At 37.7% G+C, this 25,403-nt stretch overlaps 1 protein-coding gene across 1 annotated transcript in view; it reads right to left on the bottom strand.

The window, feature by feature from the left end:
• LOC128861293 (homeobox protein caupolican) overlaps positions 1-25,403 on the bottom strand; it is a 53,652-nt gene that overhangs the window by 10,288 nt on the left and 17,961 nt on the right. The window contains exons 2-3 of the mRNA XM_054099327.1: positions 15,394-16,053; positions 9,748-9,863 (exon numbers count right to left, since the gene is read on the bottom strand). Of these exons, the coding sequence (XP_053955302.1) occupies positions 9,748-9,863; positions 15,394-16,053 (776 nt within the window). The remainder of the gene's footprint in view (positions 1-9,747; positions 9,864-15,393; positions 16,054-25,403) is intronic.

The following is a 25,403-nucleotide window of genomic DNA, read 5'->3' as shown; positions in this document are numbered from 1 at the left end:
AGCAGTGTTGCAAAACACAACAAAATTTGTCTTATTTGGTTGCCTGAACTCTGCCGTGTCACAAGGAACGAGTTGGCTGATAAACTGGCTAATGAGCATACCACTAGGCCCTGCACCCTTTCTAGGTGACAATTCTGCATCGATCCAATGAGGTCTACCCATAGAAGATCTTTTTCTCTGAATTGGGCTCCTTCAGAGTAGGTAAGTGCTTTGTGAAGAAATCAAACTAGCGACCTTTCTCCTGAAATTAAGTAGGAAGGGAATCAGAGTACTGGTGGGTGTAATCACAGTGCACAACGTAGTGTGTAGACCCAATATGCCCATTCTGTCAGGAAAACGAGGACCTGCAGATCATTTTCTTTGTAGCTTTCAGGCGTTTTCCATAATATAATCAGACTTGGGATACTGAGTTTGTATTAAGTTCCTCTTCCGGATCTCTTAAGATTCATCAATCAATCCAAAAGATTTGCGGAAGAGTGACCTCAAACCAAATTTAGCAGGCTTACAGTCCATACTGTATCTATCTTTTCACTGTAATCCATCCGGGTGCAGCAAAGTGGTCATCCTGACTAATTTCTTGGATCTGTCCAAGCCCCCATAAATATACTATCTACAATCTATTGGGTTGTGAACTACATAAGAAATTGCGGATTTCACTCATAGATGACTTCAGTTGAATTTTTAGGTTTGCAAACGTAGTACAAATGTAATACACATTTTGTTATTTGATAGTTGGCAATTCAGCTGTCAATCGGTAAAAAAAGTTTGTTGATCGGTTGTGTAGTTTTCGTTTGGCGTTCGTTGAAAAATGGAAAATCAAAAAGAACATTTTCGTCATATTTTGCTTTTTTTATTTCCGCAAAGGGAAAACCGCATCGCAAGCTGATAAAAAGTTTTGTGCTGTTTATGGTGACGAATCCTTAAAAGAACGGCAGTGTTTAAATTGGTTTGCCGAATTTCGTTCTGCTGATTTTTCACTCAAAGATGAAATACGCTGTGGTCGTCAGTTTAAGTTGATGGCGCCCTAATCAAAGCAATAATCGATTCGGATCGTCACAGTACAACACGTGAGATTGCAGAGAAGCTTCTTGTAGCGCATATACGCATTGAAAATCACTTAAAACACTATGTTCAAAAACTCGATACATGGGTTCCTCACAAACTCAAAGAAACGCATTTAACGCAACGCATTTGCAGATGAAATGAACGCATTTGAAAGAAAATTATCCATTTTTAAAACGACTTATAACAGGCGATGAAAAATGGGTTGTTTACAACAATATCAAACGGAAGAGATCGTGGAGCAGGCCAGGTAAGCCAACTCAAACAACAGCAAAAGCTGATATTCATCAATTCGTTATCAGTTTGGTGAGATTACAAAGGAATTGTCACCCAACCGAACGATGAATTCTCATGTCCACATTGAACAAATAACGAAATTAAACAATGCAGTTGAAGAAAAGCGGCCCGAAATCGAAAAAGTATTGTATTCCTTCATGACAATGCAAGGCCACACACATCTTTGGCCACTCGGCAAAAATTATTCGAGCTTGGTTGCAATGTTTTGCCACATCCACAATATAGTCCTGACCTTGCACCATCTGATTACTTTTTGTTTCGATCTTTACAAAACTCCTTGAATGGTAAAAATTTCGATAATTATGATGACGTCAAATCGTGCCTGATTTAGTTTTTTCTAATAAAAATCAGAAGTCATTGATCAAAATGGGTAATACATTACAGTACAATGTTATTTAGTTCCATGATTTAGTTTCCTTTGATTTTCTAAAAAAAATTCCGCAATTACTGTTCATTCATAGTCATGTTCAGTCACTCATATCCATTCATCAACATGGTTTGGTTCCCCTAAGATCAACTTGCACAAATTTGGATTTAATCGCCAATAAAATAATAAGCGCGTTTGAAAATCAAGCGCAATTGGCTGTCATCTATACTAATTTCTCCAAAGCGCGTGATAAAGTGGATCATGTTATTCTTCTGAAAAAACTTCGTTCCTTTGGTATAACAAGTAACCTGCTCGGATTTTTTCCAAGCTTGCACTGACATCACAAATATCAATAAATGCTTGGTCGGGGTACCACAAGTAATTAAAGGTTGATTTTTTGAGAGCTATAGAGCTAAATTTTTATTTAAATCGATAGTACAGTCCATATAATTTAATGTTTGAAAATTATTTCATGCAAATGTTGACCGCGACTGCGCTTCAAATGGGATGGACCAATTAGTCCAATTTTGGCATACTCTTTCCAATGTTTCGGCCGGTATCTCACATATAAATGCTTTAATGTTGTCTTCCAATGCGTTAATTGAAGCAGGCTTGTCTAAATAGAGACGAACTTTAACATAGCCCCACAAAAAGTAATCTAAAGGCGTTATGTCGCACGATCTGGGTGGCCAATTGACAGGTCCCGAACGTGAAATAAAATGTTCACCGAACTCGCCTCTCAACAAGTCCATTGTTACGCGTGCTGTGTGGCATGTGGCATGTGGCATCGTCTTGCTGAAACCACATGTCATGCAAGTCAAGCTCTCGCATTTTGGGCAAAAAAAAGTTGGATATCATTTCACGGTAGCGCTCACCATTCACAGTTACGTTACGATTCGCAGCATCCTTGAAGAAGTACGATCCAATGATACCTCCAGCCCATAAACCGCACCAAACTGTGACCTTTTCTGGATACATTGGTAGCTCTTGCAATTCTTCTGGCTGATCTTCACTCCAAAATCGACAATTCTGCTTATTTACGTACCCATTGAGCCAAAAATGAGCTTCGGCGCTGAACACAATTTTTCGATAAAAAAGTGGATCTTCGGCCAACTTTCCAAGATCCCATTAACCAAAAATTCTGCATTTGCAAGCGTTGTTCGTTTGTAAGACGATTCATTGTTAAATTATAGACCAAACTGAAGATGTTTGACAGTGAAACAAAACACGAAACGTGCGTCAGCTGTTTAAACCAACTGCTTAAAAAGATAATAGCTAAAAAATCACCCGTTATTTATTATTTTATAACAGAATAGCAGATTGTTTTATGTATGCAGATGAAGGGAATCTATTATATTTTTTGAGATTCACAATACCACCAACAATTACATTGATTAGTGTTCCTCAAACAGGTTGGGGCATTTTGCACTAGCACTAAGTACACTACAATTAATATTTTAGTGGTAGTTAAAATAAGGCTGTAAGTATCACTAAATATTTAAATCACTAAATCCGCTTATTGGACTAATTATTTAGTGTACTATACCCAATTTCGTATTCAAATAATGTGCACTTGAATGTGAATAAGTGCTGTGTCGCGACGTTTGCCAAAGAATATGAAGAAAGAAATTTTGAATTATGCACTAAATAGTCCTACGTTTTGTCGTAATAACACAATCAAGGACCTGAACTTAGTTTTTCATTTAAAAATTTCATCTTCCAATTTCATCGATAGTGTTGCGTCGAAAGCCTTTACTATGATCGGTTTCCAACGTAGGAATACTGTTAATTTTATTGATCCGTTAACTCTCAAAACGCTGTATCTATGCTTAGTGTGTAGTAATTTGGACCACAGTTGCATTATCTGGAATCCATACTATCAACTATCTACTAGTAAAATTGCAAAAGTTCAAAGAAGAAAAGAAATGATTTGCGTACTTTATCATGACCGAATGGTCTTCCAAACTATCATATGTTGGCAGGTGTAAATTACTTGGCTTGCAGAGTTTGGAAGATAGAAGAGCATGTTTTTCAATTCTGTTTAAATTCTGATCTGATTAAATTTCAAAACCCATACCACTAAACAAGAAGGAGTCGTTTTTTCGTTGAAAATGTACACGCTACTAATTATGGATTTAATGACCCACTCACATAATGTATTCGCATATGCAATAATTATACTAAAGATCTAAATTTTAGCTTTGAAATAAGTAGCTTTAAGGGGGTACTCTAGTGGTACTAGGTACTACTCCTTTTATTTCATGAGTTATGGCCTTTTTGGTGACATAACATCATTTCCCATCGCTCTTGTCTGAAATCTTGGAACGCGTTTTTCTCGAAACTACATGATACCTGAAATTTGGTGTGAGTTTTCCCAATATATATCTCTATCGTACAAACTATTATTTTAACAAAATAAATTTTTTTTTACTATTTTTAAAAAATTCAGAAATGTCAAAAAAAGTAGAAAAAAATGTACTATTTTTACGGAGAGCCGTAATTTAGCAAAAAAAAATCACATTTTTATACTTTTTCTTTGTTAAAGTGATAGTGGCATTGATCTAAATTAATAACCTTTTCCAGTTTTTTTTTTTAGATCATTAGCAAGCTTGCAATCATGACAAGTTTAGCGCGCCATTTTTTTTTTTTGAACCCATCACTTCAACGGCTTATAACATTTTCAGTTTTTGGTTTTTGACTTTTTTTATGTATTGTTAAAAGATTAAAAAATGTCTGGTAAAAAAATGTAGAGTAAAAGTATTTTTCGTTATTTATTTATAGCACCCGCAAAAACACCTCAAATTCATGCCTCTACAATAGAATACCCCCTTAAGTTAAATTTTTTAACTCATATTTAGTCTATACGAGTAATTGGTAAACAATAAATAAGTAAATAATTATCTTGTGATAAGTGCAAAAATTAATTCACAAGAAAAACGTTTGTTACCTTTTTATTTATTACTTTAAGATGTTAACCTTTATAATATAAACAAAATTGAAAAAATTTTGATTTTTAATTTTTGTTACTACTCGCGACACTGTGCGCCACCACCACCACCAATGCCGCTAACAAACTCTTTTAGTGGGATTTTACATTCAGTTAAGTAATTTTGTTATCTGCGCCTGAGACACCTTCGTACAGTAATTGGTTTGACTTGAATGGCTCTGGAATGGAGTTTTACTTCAGCTAACCAAATCAGCACTAATTATTAGAGTTGTTGGCGGTATTATCTAAGCGCTTTGATGCCATATCTGTTGAGTATTTTAAGTAAATGCTTCAAGTCGATACGCAATCATTTTTGCTCAATAGATTATTATCTATGTAATAGAGTAAAAATGTTGGTTTTTGTACTCATTAGTGGAAATCTATATTGAATATACAGGTAACCCTCTTATAACACGGTAGATAGGTTCCTAGAAAATGCCGTGTTGTACGAGACCCAGAGCCAGTATAAAAACGGGGATACGTTCCGAAAACTTACTAAATTTTTTATTATTATTACTTTTTTTTATTCTACATAAACAACTTAATTTTTATTTAAATATTTATTAATAAAAATATAAAAATAAAAATAATATTTATTAAATAAAAATGTATATTCAACAAAAAACAAAAGACATTACTGCACAGAAGGAGCATTAGACGTTCTTTAGGCACATTAAATTCGGGTTTTGTTTTTTCCTTTTTCGATATAAAGGTTCTACTGGGCATTTTTCTTCACCAAAATCCAGTTTCGTCAGGATTGAAAACTTGATCGGCTGTGTATCTTTGCTCTTTTATAATGTTTTTAGTTTTTTCTGGATGCCTCTTAATGGCTTCATGATCAGCCGATGCCGATTCTCCTTGGATTCTCCTATGAATTGCAAAACGCTTTTTGAATTTTTCAAACCAACCTTTACTTGCCACAAAGTGACAAAGAATACTTCTTGTTTTTTATTTGGTTTGTAAATGTTTAGTGCTTTTTGTTTGATGATATTGCCATCTAAAAGAATTTTTTTTGGACAGCAATCATCAATCCAAATGCTGAGTGCCTTTTCTATTGACGCCCGGGGGCGAGCTGCACGTTTTGCGGATGTCAATGATTCTGCGGCAACTGCACTTCTTCTTTCTTTTTCATTTTTCTTGATATTCCGAACTGTTGCTCCATTGAAATTATGACTTTTTCCAATGTGAGATGCTTTTTCTCCCTTTAAAAGACGATTCAAGATTTGTTTCCTTACTTCTAGAGAAATAAATTCCCTCTTGAACGTGGTCTTTTTTTTCTTTTTTGGACATGGCTTGGGACTGAAATTTAATGTTAAGCAGTTATTCTTTAAAACATCGCTGCTTGACGGAGACTGCTGACCAGCAGCGTGAGACACTTTTGCTTTCAGGCCACGAAGATGAAAAGAAATAAATTTTCCAGCACTCACTGAGATGGAAATGTGGCAGAAATGTGCGACAGAAATGTCCCAGTGGCAGCACTGTTTCCTTAAGACGGCAAGCCTCACCGCGGCTGTTGAAGTACATTACTTTACAAAGTTTTTTACAATTTTCTTATCGTGTTACTGTGTTATAAGATGCCGTGTCGAAGGAGGGCTACCTGTATTACAATGCCATTATGTGCACTTCCAATTCAAATGGACTTTCTGAATTAACTTTTTGTATTGAATTGTATTGCAAACTCTATGGCCTACAAATATACAGAAATTCCAGCCCAATTTATAACTTTGATAATTTCAGACTTTCTAGACTATGCCTTAGTTCGTCAGCAAATCAGTCAATGGGCACATATGTCAAATATACCCAAAACTATACTTATACTCGTAGTTAACTCCACGAGTTCACACAAAATCGTATACTACACCGCAGCCAAAGCCACTTAAGCCAAAAATTCATTGCCGAATCCATTATATTCTGATAACTAAATAATTCACCACACATAATTTTATTTTAATATTTTTTTCTTTCATTTGTGGAAATAGCTTAAAAAGGCAAAATATTTGAGTGACAAAATAATTAAAATTTCTGAAGTGGACTTAAGAAAAGTTGTTATCCAATCAAAATCCGACTTAAAAGCCTTACTTTTCAGATGTTCGCTACTCTGCCCCCATTGCTAAGTAAAAATCTAAATTTACACTCCTATTGGCTTTCCAAATATACGAGTATATAATCCCAATCAAAGTGTTTTAGCACTTTTTACATTTAGAATTTCACTTAATAAAATTTCATTGCCAATGTAATCTGCAACATATTTTTGGGGATTTCTAAAACATATCCTTTAAATCTTTAAACCACCAAGTTTTATTCTACAGAAACTACAACACAAAAAAGTTTCCCAATCGTTTCTGCTTTAGTTATGTTGCTTTTCCAGCGTGGAAATTCATAGCGAAAAACCTTGAAAATGACAGCTGGCCATCTCGTAGATACTTATTTAAAAGCTTTTCCACTACGCCTGAACGCACATCGAATTTAAATCTTTCAATAATTTTAAGTGCCGCATTCGACAACAATAAAAACAAAAAGAAAAATCTCATTGAACAACATTGAGGAAAAAAGGCAGTTACGGTCACCAGTACGGAAAATGAAAGCATATTGCCCGTGCCAATCAGAGAAGGCAAAAGAAGTGGGCGATAGACTTACGCTGTTTTCCACTTGTTGAACTGCTGCCACAGACAATAAGTATACAGTAGGGATTTAGCTGGGTTTATAGTATGTTGTTAAAATTGTTGTTTTTTCATGCTGCCATGTTTTTGTTGTTTGCTGCCTGCAACCGCAGACTATGTGGATGTGTGGACGAACTCGACGATTGCGGCTGGCGGGCAAATAGAAAATCTCTGGCGGAGTGTTGGGCTGAGTTGTATCCCTGCAGGGAAAACCCAAGCTCGTGTGGAAGCACAGGAAACATAGAAATGGTTCAGATGCAGGAAGTTAATAGAAGAAATCACACTAGTTCGTCATTGACCCGAATAATACCGGTAGTAAAATGATCAATGATTGTCTGCAAATTTGTTGACTTTTTCATAAAAAAAGTTTAAGACTCATCTATGAAGGCGAAGAAAATTAAAAACGCCATAACATTGGGGCTATGAGTTATGTGCATGATGCTACATTTTTTTTAGATTAAACGCCAGATTGAGCGTACTAGCCACTGCCTTAAATGAGTTTATTTTAATGTGGAGGTGGAGCCCTTCAGAATTCGAAGAACAACGTCTCAAATCACTTTTGAAGGAGAACGGTCGCCAAACCAGTCGTGATTAAAAATGAACTGCTATCATAAAACGATTCTCAATCGCCTTAATTCAATGGGATTTGCCGTAAAATTGAAAGCCTAGGTACCTCGCGAATTCAATGAAAAAAACAAAGAAAGTCGCCTTCCAATAGCACCGCAGCATCTCGCCCGCCATCGAGCAACACGTGATCATAAACAGCGCTTTTGTACCGGGAGATGGGAAATGGTACCTATACATCAATATGAAGCAAAGAAAGGAGTGGGTAGCTCAAGGAGATATGCCAAAGCCGAGAGTCAAGCCGGATCTTCATTCAAAGAATATCTTGATATGTGTTTGGTGGGATTGGGAGGGTATGGTGCACTGAGAAATGCTCGAAAAGAAGGCCACGGTCAACAAGGATCTCTGCATTGCCCAGCTACACCGCGGGAATTAGACTATTCGACTGAAAAGACCTGATTGACATAGTCAAACCATACTTCTTCACGACAATGCCACGTCCCATTTTGCACAAGTCAGCAAAGCTGCACTCCAAGTGCTCGAATGGGAGGTCCTTCAGCATCCAGCGCATTCTCCGAACCTTGCACCGACTGATAACCATCTTTTTCGCTCCCTGTCAAACCATATGAAGGGCATTACTTTCGATAACAAAGAGGTCCTTAAAAACTGGCTCAACAACTTCTTTGACACCAGGCTAGCCGATTTTTGAAGGAACGGCATCAACAAATTGGTCGAGGTGAGGGAAGAGGTTGTAAACAGCAAAGGCGAATATTTAATTGATTAACTTTTTGATATATGTAATTGTTGTTTTCTGTTTAAATAAAAATCTTCAGGAAAAACTCTACTAATTTATTCCCCAACCCAATACTTTAATTAGTCTGAAACTGTTTATTTTAGAAACAATTTGTACTAGAACTTCCTTGGCTATTAAAAACTCATATTTTAACTGGTATTTTGGTGATGCATGACAGGAAAATTATTAACCGTTTGCACTCGTGGCCGTTTCTGCGCAAACTAACCAGCAACTCGAAGCGTTTCGTACCGGTTTTAGTGAATTTCTTAACACATAAAACTTTTAAATTTTAATATTTAATGTATTTTTAAATCTTTACGAAGAGGATTTCTTAAACTTTAGCCTTTGTAATTTTCCTTTGTTTGGTAGTGGCACATCACATCGAATTTCCACAGCAAACAAAATGGTGAGCGAGACTCACCGATCGAGTGCAAAGTGTCGAAAATACTGCTTACTAATATGGAAAAAAGTAAGAGCACGAACTGGTTGAGCTGAAAAGTGAACTGGTAGTAGTCTAGTTCACACTTCGTATTTTCCCTGCAGGAATGTTTTTACTTATTTTGTCCGTTACTTGCATTAATATTTGAGAAATTCTCACGCAGTAGCTAAAATGACTTTAAAGGCAAGTAGAAGAAGTCTTTAAACTAAAAATCTTTGCGGCAATCTGTGAAGTTCATTTTGTGGGGCTAAAGTTTCAAATCTTGCATTGAACGGAATCAATTTAAAATGTTAACCATAAAAGAAAAGAAAAACTTTCGATTTTGGAGAAAGTAATAAATCACGTACATTGCATGCGCTACTTACGCCAGCGGCTAGTTGGCACGCCAGGCCATTGAGATCATGAGATGAAACAAAAAGCGTCATATATTCACTGATAAGCTGCTCAAACTCATATCAAGCAACATATTGTCAACACGTCTTAACTCATCGCTTTCAGTTTCGAGTGCTCGAGATTTATTTCTTTTATCAATAAATCACTGTAACTGTGGGAAATGAATGTCTATGTTGAAGTACTTACCCATATGCAGCAATCGGATCGTAAGAATAGTAACCAGTGGTGGGCTGCAGACTTGCCGATGTCCAAGCAGACATATCAGAGCCCGCATTGCCTTCTTTCAGCGTATAGGGATTACTCTACAAGAACAAGCAATGTGAAATGCATAGATTAGGAAAAGTTTCAAAACTTAAAATATACTCTAATTAAATTTTAATTAAATCAGCTTTAGCAGAAAGCGCGTTTTTTTTTACTAAAATACTACTAGTCAATGCATTTCCACTTGTTTCTTTGATTTTCCTATTTCATACACTTTTTCGATTAATTTCTCAAAAGCAATCAGTAAACTCAACTCAATCCATGAGTGAGGCAACACAACCAGCAATGCAACTAAAAATCAATACTAAGAATAAAAGAGAATCGCAATTGAATAATAACAATTTGAAAACTATACAACAATAGTAATTTCTATAAAGAATAGAAGCAACAAAAGCTTAAATTGTATAAACAAAAAATCAAAAAATCCAAAGCAAAAGTTAACTGACAATGGCAGTGCTGACATGAGAGGCAACCACAAACAGGCAGGCAGACAAACAAGCAGACGTCAGAGCGATCCCGCGCTATGATGGCGGCAACACTACTCAATGAATGAATGCATTTATTTATATTGTGGTCAACAACAACAACAACAAAAAAAGAAACAAAATTAAACTTAGTCCAAATAGTTCGAAAGAGAATGGCGGCACAGCGGAGATAATACACAGAAATAATATTTGTAAGTATATATGTTTACTCAAAATAAAGGTGTCTCGCCGCCAAAATAATACATTGCAATTCCTGTTGTTGTCATGTTTTAGTTTAGTTAACATAAATGCAAGTGTAAAACACGAGCAACAAGCAATGCAAAAGCAGCGACAACAATGAAAACAACATAAATACGAGTACTAACAGGAACATTTGTAATGTCAACTAAATTTACTTATGTATGTAAAAGAGTGTGTGTGTGTGTGTTATGTGTGTGCTCACATATATATTTATATTGTACAAAAATCAGCAAGCGAATGTCAGGTCAGAACGGAAGTGACTAAAATACATTTTTGTATACTCCTTCACAGCCACATGTGCATATGTGTGTATGTATGTGTAAGTGGATATATTTGCAAGTACCTGGGATATTTTTGCATTTATGAAATATTAAATTCTGCAACAAGCACCTCTAATTAAATTCCTTTCTGACAATATTTTAAATTTTCTTGGAACTGAAATTTAAAAAAATTGAAACTTATGGGCAGGAACTGAATATTCCATATTATGTTCCAGATTCTGTTAAGTGTGTGCAGCATACGAGTTAGGGCGGGTCGATTTAAAAATCGCCCATTGCTCTGTGAACATCGTATTCTAGGGATCAAAATAAGAAACTTTGCCCAAGGAACCATACCTCTAAAACGAATTCTAATGTCCCCCAATTCGGGACGAACGAAAAATCCCACTTTGACCCATTTAGAGTGCTCCAATCGAGTCCAAATGTATGACCGACCCTCACTAACTTTGGACGGCCGATCCACCCATGCCAGTGGCACACCCCCTGGAACTCCCCTGGGGGGTTCCCCATACAATCATTTCAAAATATCACCATTTTTGGCCTCAACATGAGAAAAGAAACTAAAAAGTTCGACCCAAATTGGGGGACATCAGAATTCGTTTTAGAGGTATGGTTCCATTGGCAAAGTTTCTTATTTTGATCCCTAGAATATGATTTTCATAGAGCAATGGGCGATTTTTTTGCCTCCCCACAAATCGACCCGGCCTAGTATACATCCTTTGTATTTTATCCTTTACACATAAAATCTAATTTCATTATTAAAAAGTCCTCTTGGACGTTGAAAAAGCCTTTGACTCCGTTTGGCACAATGGGTTGATAATCAAACTCATAGATTTTAAATTTCCAATCCAACTTATCACACGTGCACGCAACACCAAAATGTTAGAAAAAGTTTTTTTTTTGCAATCGCGGTTGCCCCTTTGGCAGGATCCTCATTAATAATGTCTGCCGTTCGGAGTCGGCTTAAAACTGTAGGTCCCTCCATTTGTGGGAAATCATCAAGAACCACAACACAAATTGGAAGAGAAATGCGGCCAAACACCCAAAGAGGATGTAAGCGTCAATTAATACATGGATGAAAAGTCCCGGGTCTAACAAATAGATGGCACTAGTTTTATTGCTTGAAAAGTGTTATGGGGACTCCGCTCCATCAGAAACAATAATAAAACGATGGTTTGCTGACTTCAATTCTGGTCGTAGAGGCAGCGATGATGCACAAGGCAGTGGACCTCCAAATGAGGCGGTAACACCAGAAAACATAAAAAAAATCAAAATACACAAAAACGTTTTGAAAGATCAAAAAGTGAAGTTGCGTGAGTTAGCCGGCATCCCAAAGATATCAAAAGAGCGTGTCGACTTTATATTGCATGATCATTTGACCACGAGAAAGCTCTATTCAAAGTTGGTGCCACGTTTGCTCACTGCTTTGTTTCATCACAGCAACGCAACGTGTCACAACTCAACCACAGCAATGGTAAACTACATGAATTGAACTTCGAATTGCTCCCACATCCACCATATTTGCCAGATCTAGCTTTCAGTGACTACTGGCTGTTCGCTGATCTAGAAAAAATACTCGCCGATAAGAAATCTCGCCCGAATGAACCTCTTCACCACTGAAACTGAGGTCTATTCTGAGACAACTGATAAATCGTTCTATAAAAGTGGTACTGAAATCTTAGGGTAACGCTGGAATGATTGCACTGTTCTTGGTGGAAATTAAGTTCATGAACAAAACTAATTTTGAACAGAAAAAAAAATGTTTTCTCTGTTAGGCCAGGGACTTTTCAGACCATGTGTTATCTCGTTTTGCTCTCGTTTCTGCTCATTTCAATGCCCAAACGCTTAGAAGCATTTAAGAAAAGACGAAACTTGAAACCCAAAATATCAATACAGTCAGCATACGCCATACGCTCTTATTGAAAATTGCACCTTAGCGATTGTATTGCAGGAAATCGCTCCACCCTTGCAACTTCAAGTCGAAGTGGTAAAAATTTCGGGAGTTTTTCCTATCGGTTAGCATCTCAAGCTATTTGATTTTGTTATCTCCATTCCACTACTAATACTGGCTTCAGGAATATGCTAATGATTGTGTTTTTGTGAAACACAAAATAAGACAACGAATGGTTTTCAACTATCCATCATCCCGTCTTTAAACGACTAAGGGAGAGCCATAGTCACCTCCAATGTGAACTAAATTGGGCACCTTCTAACAAAACATAAGGGGCGGTGGCTCATATATTAATTTAAAAATCGTAAAAATTTCTTTTATTACTTTTTTTTTTTTTAAATTGAAAATTATTTTAATTTTTAATAGAAATGAAATCGTCTTTAGAAATTATACAAAACGAAAATTATAAAACTTTACAAATTATAGTTTTTTTTTAATTTAAAATTTAAAAATTATAATATAATTTTTTTAATTTAAAACTTAAAAATTATAATTTTTTTTAATTAAAATTTAGAAATTATAATTTTTTTTTAATTTAAAACTTAAAAATTATTATTTTTTTTAATTAAAATTTGGAAATTATAATTTTTTTTTAATTTAAAACTTAAAAATTATAATTTTTTTTTAATTAAAATTTAGAAATTATAATTTTTTTTAATTAAAATTTAGAAATTATAATTTTTTTTAATTTAAAACTTAAAAATTATAATTTTTTTTTAATTAAAATTTAGAAATTATAATTTTTTTTAATTAAAATTTAGAAATTATATTTTTTTTTTTAAATTTAAAAATTAAAAATTATAATTTTTTTTATACTTTGTGAGGACGACTTTATTTATATTAAAAAAAAAATTCTAAAAAAAAATTCTTTAATAATTTTTTTTAGTTTGATACAAAAACCTTTTTTCAGAAATGAAATCGTCTTCAGAAATAAAAAAAAAAAATCGTTTATAAAAATTTTCTAATAGCATAATTCCCATTTCCAAAAAAAATCTTTTATAAAATTTTATAATTTTTGTCTTAATTAATTTATTTGTTTTTGTTTGTTGCAAACACATTTTCTGGTGACATGTAAAATCGTCTTCAGAAATTATGAATAGCAAACAAATTATTTGCTGAAAATTTTAAATTCTGAATTTGTATAAAAGAATGTTTTTTTATTAAATTTTTTTTTTTGCTTGTTACAAAAACTTTTTTTAGAAATGAAACCGCCTTCAGAAATTAAATAAAAATATTTTATTGAATTTTTTTATGTCAGAATTTCTATTACCAAAAAAAAATTATTTAATAAAATGGTATAATCTTTTATCAAAATTTTCTAACCTCATAATTTTTAATTTCAAAAAATATCTTTTATACAAATTTTGTTTTAATTCATTTATTTGTTTTTGTTTGTTACAAACACGTTTGTTTAGAAGTGAAATCGTCTTCAAAAATTATGGAAAAGAAGTTATAAAAGAATTTTTTTTATTAGAATTTTGTTTATTTGTTACAAAAACTTTTTTTAGAAATGAAATCGCCTTCAGAAATCAAATAAGAGTATTACTGGCTGTGACAAACAAGTAGTAGAAAGGCGTACTACGATAAATTCGCTCAATAGTCACAATGAACATTAAAAACAATAAAATAATAACAAGAAAACAAATACTCAATTATTACGTCAGAAAACAGCTGATTCTGTCAAATTCACTGAGAACAATTCGCGGGTCTCACCAATTTCTGCATTTTTCCCTCCGTGCTGTTATCTAATTTCTCTAGGAAAATAGTTTATTAAGTTTGGCTTTCACCTATGGTGGAAAACGGAATCGAGCGAGTAACTTTGGCTGTCACGTCACCGAGTACTTGGCTGCAGAATTATCCCACACACGTACGAGTATATCCACACACTTGTCCAATCAGTGGTTGTTCAGATAGTATTAATTTTTTTTTTATCGCCAATACAATCTCAGTTTTTTCATAAACAAACCACTGTCGTGGCCCCGGTGACGTCAGCCAATTAGCTCCTTCTTTTAAATTGGTGGAGAGCCGGTTAACGGTCTGCTGTTGGACACACCTTCTGAATTTCGTTCACCATGTAAAGGGTTTTTTGCTTGAGGGGAAAGTTGCACTACGTATATAGAATACGTAATATCAGGCCGCCCGTATAGAATTTGGGTAGGCGAAATATAATTTTATTAATGTGAAAAAGCTTGTGATATTATTTTCAGTGATACGATCTGAAATAAGGTATTTCTCTATAAATGTGATAAATGTTTTGGCAAACAATAAGTGAATTTGGGGCGAACATTTCTTAAAATCCGCTAACTTTTATAATCCACTCTTCAATGCCATCGCACTCAATCCAATTATCTCGTCAATACAGCCAAAGCTGCAACTTAAACAACACAAGCGCACGCGCACTAACTGCTGGCCGATGTCGATTTGCATAACGAGCGGATCGAGCTTTTGCCGTCCATGCGGCGTGCCACAAACCACAAAAGCAAACAAACGATAATCCAATTAAACGCCAGCGATTTGAATATCATTCACGCATGCAGATAAAAACTTTCATACACACACATACGCGCTCTAAATACTATAAACTGTAGCAATAAAGTACTAGCGGCTACATACTTACCAACGGTGAATAGAACGCCGAACTGTCCACGCCAATGCTGGGATAGGGATTTTGTTCGGTTGATGGATAGGGCGTGCCATAAACACCAACGCCAGCCGCCGCGCCAGCGCCGGGCATGCGTGAGTAGCTAGAGAGTGCCAAGCGCGCCGAATCGTATTGGCACGAGCATACTGTCTGTCCGGAAACGGGATCTGTCATGATGGGACGACCATTTTCACAGCAGGGCGTAGTGCCGTCCATGACAGCGGTGGTGGCAGCAGCGGCGCCGGCAGCATCAATACCCATGCCAACATCACCCTCGCTTCCACTGCCGCCTATGCCGCTGACATCTGCATTTAGGCTGAGACTCAAGCCGATTGCGTTTGCGGTGGTGCTATGCAGTATACTTAAGCCGGCGGAGTTGGGAATGTTATTGTTGTTTGCATTGTTGGACGTTTGCGAAATTGCACCTGGACTGAGCGGACCCGCGGCTGTGCCACCACCCGTTGTAGTCGCCGTCGAGCCGCCAGATGGGCTGAGCGACGCATCGTTACCGCCAGATAGTGGCGAGGGCGAATTGCCGCCAATAATGCCAATACTATTCGCTGTCATGCCGCCGGAGATGGCGACGGCTGCGGCAGCTGCAGCAACGGAGGAAGGCTGAGCAACGCCGTTGAGTAGCTGAAAGTAGGAAAAAGATAATAAAATTAAATTATTGGTTTTGTTAGGCAAAAGTAAATGAGGCAAAGAGTAATAAAAATATATGAACGTTTGGCAAAAATGTTGCAAACAGGTGATTTGTTTGCTGAAATCTGACACCTATCTAAACAATAGCCCAGCAGAAATAACTGTTGTGGCAAGTGGCCAACAAATTGCCAAAGGCAAATTCACGCTTCACGAATAGCTGCGAAACGCATGCGCCGCAAGGCACAGGTAAAATGCGGCATACCATACTCATCATGCCACGCCACTACCGCCGCGCGGTCAACTAAAGTCAGCCAAGCAGATTAAGACGATAACTCCAAATGTCAAAATATTTTATTGGCTCGGCGCAATTTGCGATCCGTTCCATCTATTTTCACTTCATTAATTTTCAATTTATCGCAGTCAGATTTCAGATACGGCAGCGCGCAGCCAACAGTGATCATGGGAGCAGCATGGCGACGCAGACACTTGGCTAAACACCCTCAATCTACTTGGATTGTCGTGTACGATCGTGAGTTGGTTGAGTGAAGGAGGCGCAGTCATAACAACGACGCCCGAAGCGAAGAACGGCGTCTGTCTAAGAAACACTCTTCGCTTTAGCAATGTGCGCGGAGTGCAGAGCAACAGTCAATAAAGCAATGAAATAAAGAACGCTAATATGGAATGAGCAAAGCAACAAAACAAAGCAAGGCAGCGCCAGAAAACGTTTGGGGAACAATCAGATACACATACAAGCGCACATGCAAATAACAAATATGACCGTTGAAGTGGCTGGGGGCGCATGCGCGCAGGTATGTCGCGGCTGCCCGCACTCGATAACCGCAACGAATCGCAATGAGCGCAGGCGAAGTGAAACACACACAAAGTAAAACAAAGAAACAATTTTAAATTACGCCAAGCAAAACAAAAGCGAAAGAAGAAGGAAAATTATAAACAAAAAAGCGAAATTCAAATATCGATGCCTTCCGAGCGACTGCTCCAATACACCACGGTTCGCCCTGCTTCACGCCGCACTGTCACTTCGCCGATTCATTAGCTGTGGCTGTCACATTTTATTAGCCAGCATTTTGAAGGCCTCTACATACAAACGAGGAAAAAGAACCAAACAGCAGGTACGAGTATAAAAACAAAAGTGCTCCGAAAACATACCAGAAGAAAAGGGAATTAGGCAACAAAGCAAGCGGCGTACAAATTTGGTTGCAAGCAAGAAGGTATCTTAAAAGCAGAGGAAAAAAAACGTCAAACTTGCTGGCAATAAAAAAAATCGGACGCAAGCTAGTAGAGCCATGAGTCTATAAAAAATATGTAGTTTGTTTAGTAAAAAATCGAGAAAGTAAGGAGGCGAACGTCTGACACGAAAACCGTGGACATGTCACTGGCGGCAGCAAGAAATGAATTCGATGTTAAGTATTTTATTTTGAACCATTTTTAGAAGAAAACTACCTCGGAACATTGTTTATTTATTTATTTGTTTTGTGCTTGCTGGCTTTTACGGGCGACACACCAACGATCCCAAACATCCAGTGCCTTTTTATCAGATGGTGAAGAGCTGCTGCAAAGTAGAGACATCTAAAGTGGAGATGGCAAGGAATGGCTAAATGGCAGCTGATAGTTGATGACAAATTTCGTACGCCATTTGGTACGCTGCTGCCGCCGCTTTGACTGGTCGGAGCCATTAAACGGCGGCGTTAGCCGTCAAGAGCGCCAGCCATGCAAATGAATAGCAGCAGATGGTACGAAGGTTCACTTCCACAGTTACTATGTCGCCTCAGTCTCTGTATAGCAAAAAGTAAATCACAAGGCAAAGCTTGCCAAAGCACAGTTTTATTGCGTTAAGCACCAAGCTTTAGATTCATGCAACTTCCACATCCCTGTCCTTAACCTCTTCAACTAACTATAAGACTCAGTAAATGTTCTCGATGCGTGATCGTTACCAACTGATTGCAAATTATTGTCGAATATGGAAAATGTGGCAAAATATGCAAATTGTCCAATGACAAGTGTTGCCGTTCTTTAGTCACTTGCACTGTCCGTCCAGCATCCCTTTGTTTCATGCATCTGATAGCCTGTTGTTTATTTGTTATTGTAATTTAACTGTATGTTTTTCACGCATTTAAGTAGTAGGTATATCAAATTTCTTTATGGATTGCTGCTGTAGATTATGAATTCACACTCGCTCGGTTCGTAAACAACGGAGCTGCTGATCACAGAATATTTACTGACTACTCCTGTAACGAATGTTAAATACCAGTAGGGTGTTAACGGTATTTAGCATGCAATGTAATGTAATAAATAAAATGACTATTTGTAAGATAAGGTGAGGAATAAACGAAAACTAAAAGCTCAAATCGAGGGCAGATCAATAATTCTCTGAAAAACATTTTGTTGGTGAAAACTAATAGGTCCAGGAGACGTCAGATGAATGAGCAAAGATCAGATAGAGTAGCAAAGTCAGAGGTCTAGTGATGAACTGAACTGGCCAGGGGGCCACAACTGATAAAGGCTAGGCAGTCACACAAAATTTTAATAACAATTCTTAAATTGACTCCATCGTAGAAGAACTATTACACGAATTTCGCACTTCAGGCACCAGGCTGCAGAAGCAGAGTGATTTCTCTACAGACGATTACTCCTAGGAGACTTTCCAATCTTGACCTTTTGATGCTTGTTCTAATTAACTCTTATCCAAATTGATAGATTTACCGAGATATCAGAAAGCGGGGGCTCAGTAAGAACTCCCGCCTCTTAATGACTAAACATTTGGTAATAAACTTCCTGAAAGTCTGTGAACGCTATCGGTGGCTCACTAGAAGCTCCTCCGTTACCGTGCCTGCGGCATGAACCTACCCACTCATGTACAGCCTAGCTATGCATCAAAGCATAGATTAATAGCCCCATTATTTATTGAATGACGCCAAAACGCACGCCACGACGCGAAAAAAATCATCCACTCTCAGGATTTATAAGGAGTTCGATGCAATCCAAAAACTTCACTTTGGGGCATTGTCCTCCCAGCCGCTGAACGCTGTCCGGGGCTGCTTATTGGTTATTCGCAGCTAACTTTCATATCTAAAAGCCTTTCACTATTCGTAACCTTTGACTCGGCCTGTTGCCTGCTCGGCATTTGCGAGATATCCTAATTCCGCGATCCGGACTTATGAGGCCCTATGCTCCAATGGGTGATAAAGGAAACGATGGTGATGATGAAGATCGAACAAGAGTTAGAGAAAAATATTTATTAAAAACGAGAGTCTCGATCAACCGACTGGCTTAGATGTCAACAACCTAATAAGGCTCTTGCACTGCACAGACTGGATATAGTAATGCTATAAATAACCATTAAACGAGATGTTGATCTGGATGGATCACCACTTCAACCAACCAACCAATATGATGTTTACACCAGACAGATCGATTGGCCCTTACTCTTTTTCTGAGGGGCACTTCCAAGGATTTCTAAAAGTATTTACTTAATAGCCGCCAGCATGAGCACTTTTTGTTCATTCAGCCAAATCATTTCACTGACCGGACGTACCTATTTAAGCACATTATTTCTGGCGAGATTGTTTCCTACATATCTTCCGAGACGCTTTTATTCCAGGTACTGAAACCAATTTATTGGAAAACTTTTTTCGCCTACGAAATTAAGTTTATCTCGCATAATACACAGAATTTCTTTGCTTTCTTAAACAGCTGAAATGAATCTACTTCGTTTGCTTGGCCTTTTCTGAAGGTCTATGAAACCCCCTTCTTGTTTAATACCACCTTGAACAAAAAGTTCTCGGAATATATTCAGAAAATTCAACACAGAAGTTTGGTATTCCTCAATAGTGATATTACCGCCTTCAAAGTTCAGCGTTTGATCCAGCTCTTAAAACATTTCTGAAACTCTATTTTCGATCATGCGATATTTCCATCAGAGCCGCCTTCGATTTTCCAGTACTTCCTTTCGGCTGTTAAAACGCCGAAGTAGTTCCCCGTAGTGGTTTTTTGACTCGATCAAGTTAGATAGTATTCGTTTCATTCTTGGTCAAAAATTCAGGGATAATGAAGGCACTGTTCGTTATCATGTTGCAAAATCCACGAGTTGTGTTTCCGCCTACTGTTCCTTTTTTGACGAAACGCAAACGTCTCATAACGCCCACATAATAGTCTTTATTAACTGTCAGACCTTCTGGCAAAAATTCGTGGTCTACAATACTGTGAGCATTGCTTTCTTTTTTGACTGAAAACGGCGTGTTTTTTTTTTTTTGGTATAAGATCATTTGTCGCTCTCCCCTCCCTCGTTTCGTCATTTGATGAATGTTTGGTTGGATTCGGCCTTGGAAATCGTACCCTTGCATGAAATTCAAGTTCTTTGGGATCAATTTTGCAGCAACATGCGCCGCCAAATCATAACTACTGTGTCCTGAACGGATTCATAAGCAATGTTCAAGTCTTTTGTCAGCTCTCTGATGGTTAATTTGCGGTCAGTAATGAACTTTTTCTTTACTTCATTCATGTTTTCATCAGTTTTTGATTTCGACTTTATGCCCCTACATTCGTCATCCTCAATGGACTCCGATCTCCTCTGAAGCGTTCATGCCACTTGCAAACGGCTGTTTTCTTTAAAATATCATTACCGAAACAGTTTCCGAACATTTCTAAGGTTTTTAGGTTCGCACCATTGAATATATTCTTAACGCAAAATTTAATACAAACTTGTTTTTGCAAATTCAAATCCATTTTTAAAACTGTAAAAAATCGAATCGTGTAGAGTTAGATTTATTCAAGACGGTATTGTGATACAATTTTGGTAAGAATCTTAATCACAGATGTCGTAACCTAACAAAAACAAAAGAAAAATCAGTTGGCTTAGAGCATCACCTGTCGGTTGTTCCGGGAACTCTTTGATCAAGGCGGTATATTGCTGCGCCTTTAAGTTGAACATTTAATATTTGATGTTCATTTAAATGCTTAAACAGTGCTGAATATCATTTTTGTGCCAAAAGTAATTTTATAAAGTGGTTACTTGCAAATGCCGCCTTATTCAAACGCCTTAGGTTTAACCCTTACCTTCTCGAAACACATATCATGACCACGTTTGACTTTAATCTGCAGAATGTTTTGGTTTCTTGGAAGTTTAGACGTTTTACTGTTTTAAGCCAACTCCGAACGGCAAATGGCTTTATGAGGGGCTTTTTCATGGCAGACTACATTCGGAGGTTTGCCATTGTCTGCCGAGGTGCAACTGCTGATAGAATCAACGTTTTCTATCATTTTGCTGTTTCATGCGCAGATATTTGAATTTACGCACTCCCGAATGGTAGTCAAGCACCAATCCATTCGGCTACGGCGGCCGGAATAGATATTCGGAATATGTATCAAATCGGACAATAAATATGAGTTTGTGGACCCCAGCGTCACCTAAACACATTCGTCCACTTTTCAAGGCATAATCACAGTAGCTCATCGTAATTTTATGACAACTTTTCTAATCTCCATTCTCGCAGCGTTAAAACCATACAGGCAATAGGGTACAATTTTCTTTCTTTTTTCTGCAGTGGAGGAGGTTTAAAATGCCTAATGCTTCCACAACGCTACCGTTGCAGCAATGTTATGGAAAACTAAAAAACTCCCCTTCGTTTAGAACCCTCGTCCACCTAAGCAGCGCTTTCGCATTCCTTCAGACTGGCGTTCCATCTTCCTCATTACAAGGTCTGTGCTTGTGCCCTGAAAACCATTTCAGCTGTGTCTTCACTGAAGTTCCTGCTGTACCATGCAGTGACGTCTGTTATTAGCCTGGCCGTCCTGACAGAGTATTTTTAAAACCCCTTTAAATACTTCTATTAGAACCTCTCGATAACCTCTACATGTCATGTTACATGCCACTGCTGTATTTTAATAATTTCCGTGTGTCACATACAAAAATTATGCTTCGAAGAATCGCAAATTTGCAACACGATAAGTAAACGTTGCACTAAACAAACATTAAGTACAATAACCATAATCATCTAGTAGCAAATCTGCATGCAATTCCAGTCAATGCAAACGCCCCACAAGCCGTGCCACATAATCTGCATATGCAAACGCGCCACCGGACATGGCCAGCACAAGAAATTGAGCGACGAAATTGCCTGGAGGCGCATTGCTACCTCACAACACAACGCACAATGCAGTAAAATTAACTCGACTTTGCCATGAGTACTCCTCACTTCAACTCCAAATGCACACACACACGTACACGCGTATAAGGTGTATGTATGTGCTTAACTGCATACGAACATAATGCGTTATTTACGTTTATGTTCGAAACTCAATTTGAGATTGAAAAAAGTCAAGTGAAAGAACTCTATGGTGCGTGGAGCGGGTGGCAATAATGATGGCGCATTCCGGTAACAGGGAGAAGAGAGAAGAGAGAAGGGGATAACATGCAAAATCTATAATAATGGTAATTTGGCGCTGTGTCGAAACTGCACTCAACACCTCCAGATGACTCCATCGCATCGAACGAAACGGACACTCAATTGGACGGCCACTATCTAATCACTTTCATAATTCGCAGTTAGTGGAGGCCATTAAGCACAAATGCATACACACCCGCACGCATGCAGATTGCGGAATAGCAGCGTAAATTTCAGTCAAAAACGTTCGCATAATAAAAACATTTTCATGAATGAAATCTAATGAATTCTGAATGAATGTCCACTGCTGCCAAACATACTCGTATGTATGTATGTATGTGTGAGTGGGTTTGCGCTTGCCTCGCCATATCAAGTGTTATAGTACTTTTGTTGCTCGCTGCTGGACAGATAAAAAATGCATAAAAGCTGCACGTCGAAAGGGTCCACAGCTGCAAATGTATGAGTTGGAGGTCTGACTTTGGACACCCGGCATTCAGCACACAGCTCATCTTCTTCACATTGCCTTGTCTTCATTGCGGTCTGTCCGCTTGAGCGGCTGTCTTTACTTGGCTTGACTGGGTTGTTGCACGCTTATTATCAACACGCAAGACAGTTTATTTTTAATGATCCTCCACAGTTTGTTCGCAATGAACGCTCGAATTTTAACGACGTTGCAACCAACTCAACACAAAGACCCTATTCTGCCTCCGCACATTTCCAACCTTGCACCAAAAATGCTACCAAATGCTCCACATATCGCATTGCTGTACGCGCTGCACATCCACAAAATATATACTAACAGAGCTGTGCTGCAAGGTGTGGTGTTATTGCTGTTGCTTTTATTCCGGTTTCAAATTTTTCCGGAATTTATCGAAAAAATTACAGTAGATAGGATATGAGCAGACACTTAGAGATAGTTATGCGCGTAGAGTATAGAGCAGGTAGTACTCGTATACAAGAATTTAAGCGGTGTAAAGGTCTGCTATGTTTGGTTGTGCAGTTGGTAAAAGGCTGGCTATCTTTTGTCTACTGCCAGCTCTGCGATTCTTGTGGCACGGCCACTCCACAATCATTGCATTGATTTATAAATTATTGTCAGAATGCTCGTCTCGAGGTGTTGGCAGTGTTTTGCAGATTTTAGGAGCATTTAATTTTTATTGCAATGATTTTGATTGCAGCGCAAGCAACCAACAACAAAAGCACATTGAATAAGTAGGTGGGTTGTGTCAAGCCAAACTGGCATTGATTGCATCGTTTACAGGCGCAAGGGAAATCCCTTGGCGACTTGGTAAAACTTTATGTAGTTAAAACGATTAAAGAGTTTTAGTATGTGGCAATAATTGTAGCAACAACACGTAAGAAAGTGCTGAATTTGTTGCTGATCGAACTTCATGCACCCACGCATATTTTATTAAAATCTAATTTTGGCTGTCTGCTGCTAATTTATGGAACCAAACAAACTGAGAGACAATAAGAGTCATTGCGTGGAGCATCACGCGGGCGCACGTGCGGAAATTTAGTTTTAATAAAGATCTCATTCATGGCGGAATTGACTGCACGGCTCGGCTAGACGGAATACAGTTTAATGTCACTTGCAGAAACTTTTGTCGTTTTAAGATTTTCGCGTTGGCTTTGATAGGACATTTATGCGCCGTTTTCTTTCAAAGTGGTGTAAGTGTATTTTATTTTATACTAAAGAAAAATCAGTACACAAATATTCAATTGATTCTAAACCATTTTATTGATTTGGTTTATTTCGAAAAAATTGTGACTTTACAAAGTTTAGTTTCAAGTCGATGTTTATTCAAGTGCTGTGGGATACACAATATTTCTTGTTTTTCCAGCTGGTGCACAGAGGAATGAATCAGAAGGTTTTCCGATACGTGAGCTAGCCACATAGAGCTGTCCATGTGAGAAGCACGGATTTTCCAAATTTAGTCTCTACACTTGTAACGATTGTGCTTGTGCTTTGTTAATAGTCATTGCGAAAGCGGTCGCACCGGGAACTGTGACCGTTTGAATTCGAATGGCATATCTGTCGGGATCATTGGGATACGTGGCAACAGAACGTCTTCACCTTTGAATTTTCCAGTCAAAATTGTTGCCTCGAAAACACTGTTCACCATTTTCTTGACTGAGAGTCTGGTTCCGTTGCAAAGTCGTGGTGGAATTATGTTTCGAAGAAGAATGATGGGTACGCCAATTTTCAATGTAAGAACGTGCGGCGACATGCCTGGCAAATCAAGCGAATTCAAGAATTCAGTTGGATAGTTGACAACCTCGTCTTGATTCTCCACAGTATCGATGGAGTTATGTGTTGTCGTTTCACTGAGTATTCCATGCTAAATGGTGAAGTTGATGGTGTTGACATCGATGTTTTTGACTGCTAATATAGCACGCGTACTGAGCCACTGATGGTTTTTATAGTTTTGTGGAATGTTTGGGAAAACTTTTTACACCAATTTGTCGATGCTTTCTGTGATCTTACAGAAGTTTGCTGGCAGGTGATATATTGTGTAGGTTCATTAATTTCCATACGCCCATTTCCAATATCCAGTAATTGTTTTGCAAAATTTCCAGCCCATGCATCCCGTTGTAGTTGTACACGCATGTTAGTTTGCAAAGTCAATTTCTGTAAATGACGCCATAAAACTGATGATTTAAGACACGCATTAAGTTCATCAGCGGGTATTGAACGTGGTATAATGGGCAGTGTTTGTCGAAAATAAAATGAGTCCGCCACCGAAGATCGGTCTGTTTCCTCTCAGATCTCGCAGTGTACGATCAAGCGCTTCCAATGCTTTCTTGTGAAACATTGCACATTCATCCCATATGATAATTTGACACGTTTGGAATACTTTTCCCATTCCAGAGTTTTTGCTGATGTTGCATGTTGGGGCCTCAGTGTTTTGCAAATTCAACGGCAGTTTCAATGCTGAATGC

Source organism: Anastrepha ludens, chromosome 4 (assembly GCF_028408465.1).
Source record: "Anastrepha ludens isolate Willacy chromosome 4, idAnaLude1.1, whole genome shotgun sequence".
Lineage (NCBI taxonomy): Eukaryota > Metazoa > Arthropoda > Insecta > Diptera > Tephritidae > Anastrepha > Anastrepha ludens.
This window is presented reverse-complemented; position numbering and strand designations above follow the sequence as displayed.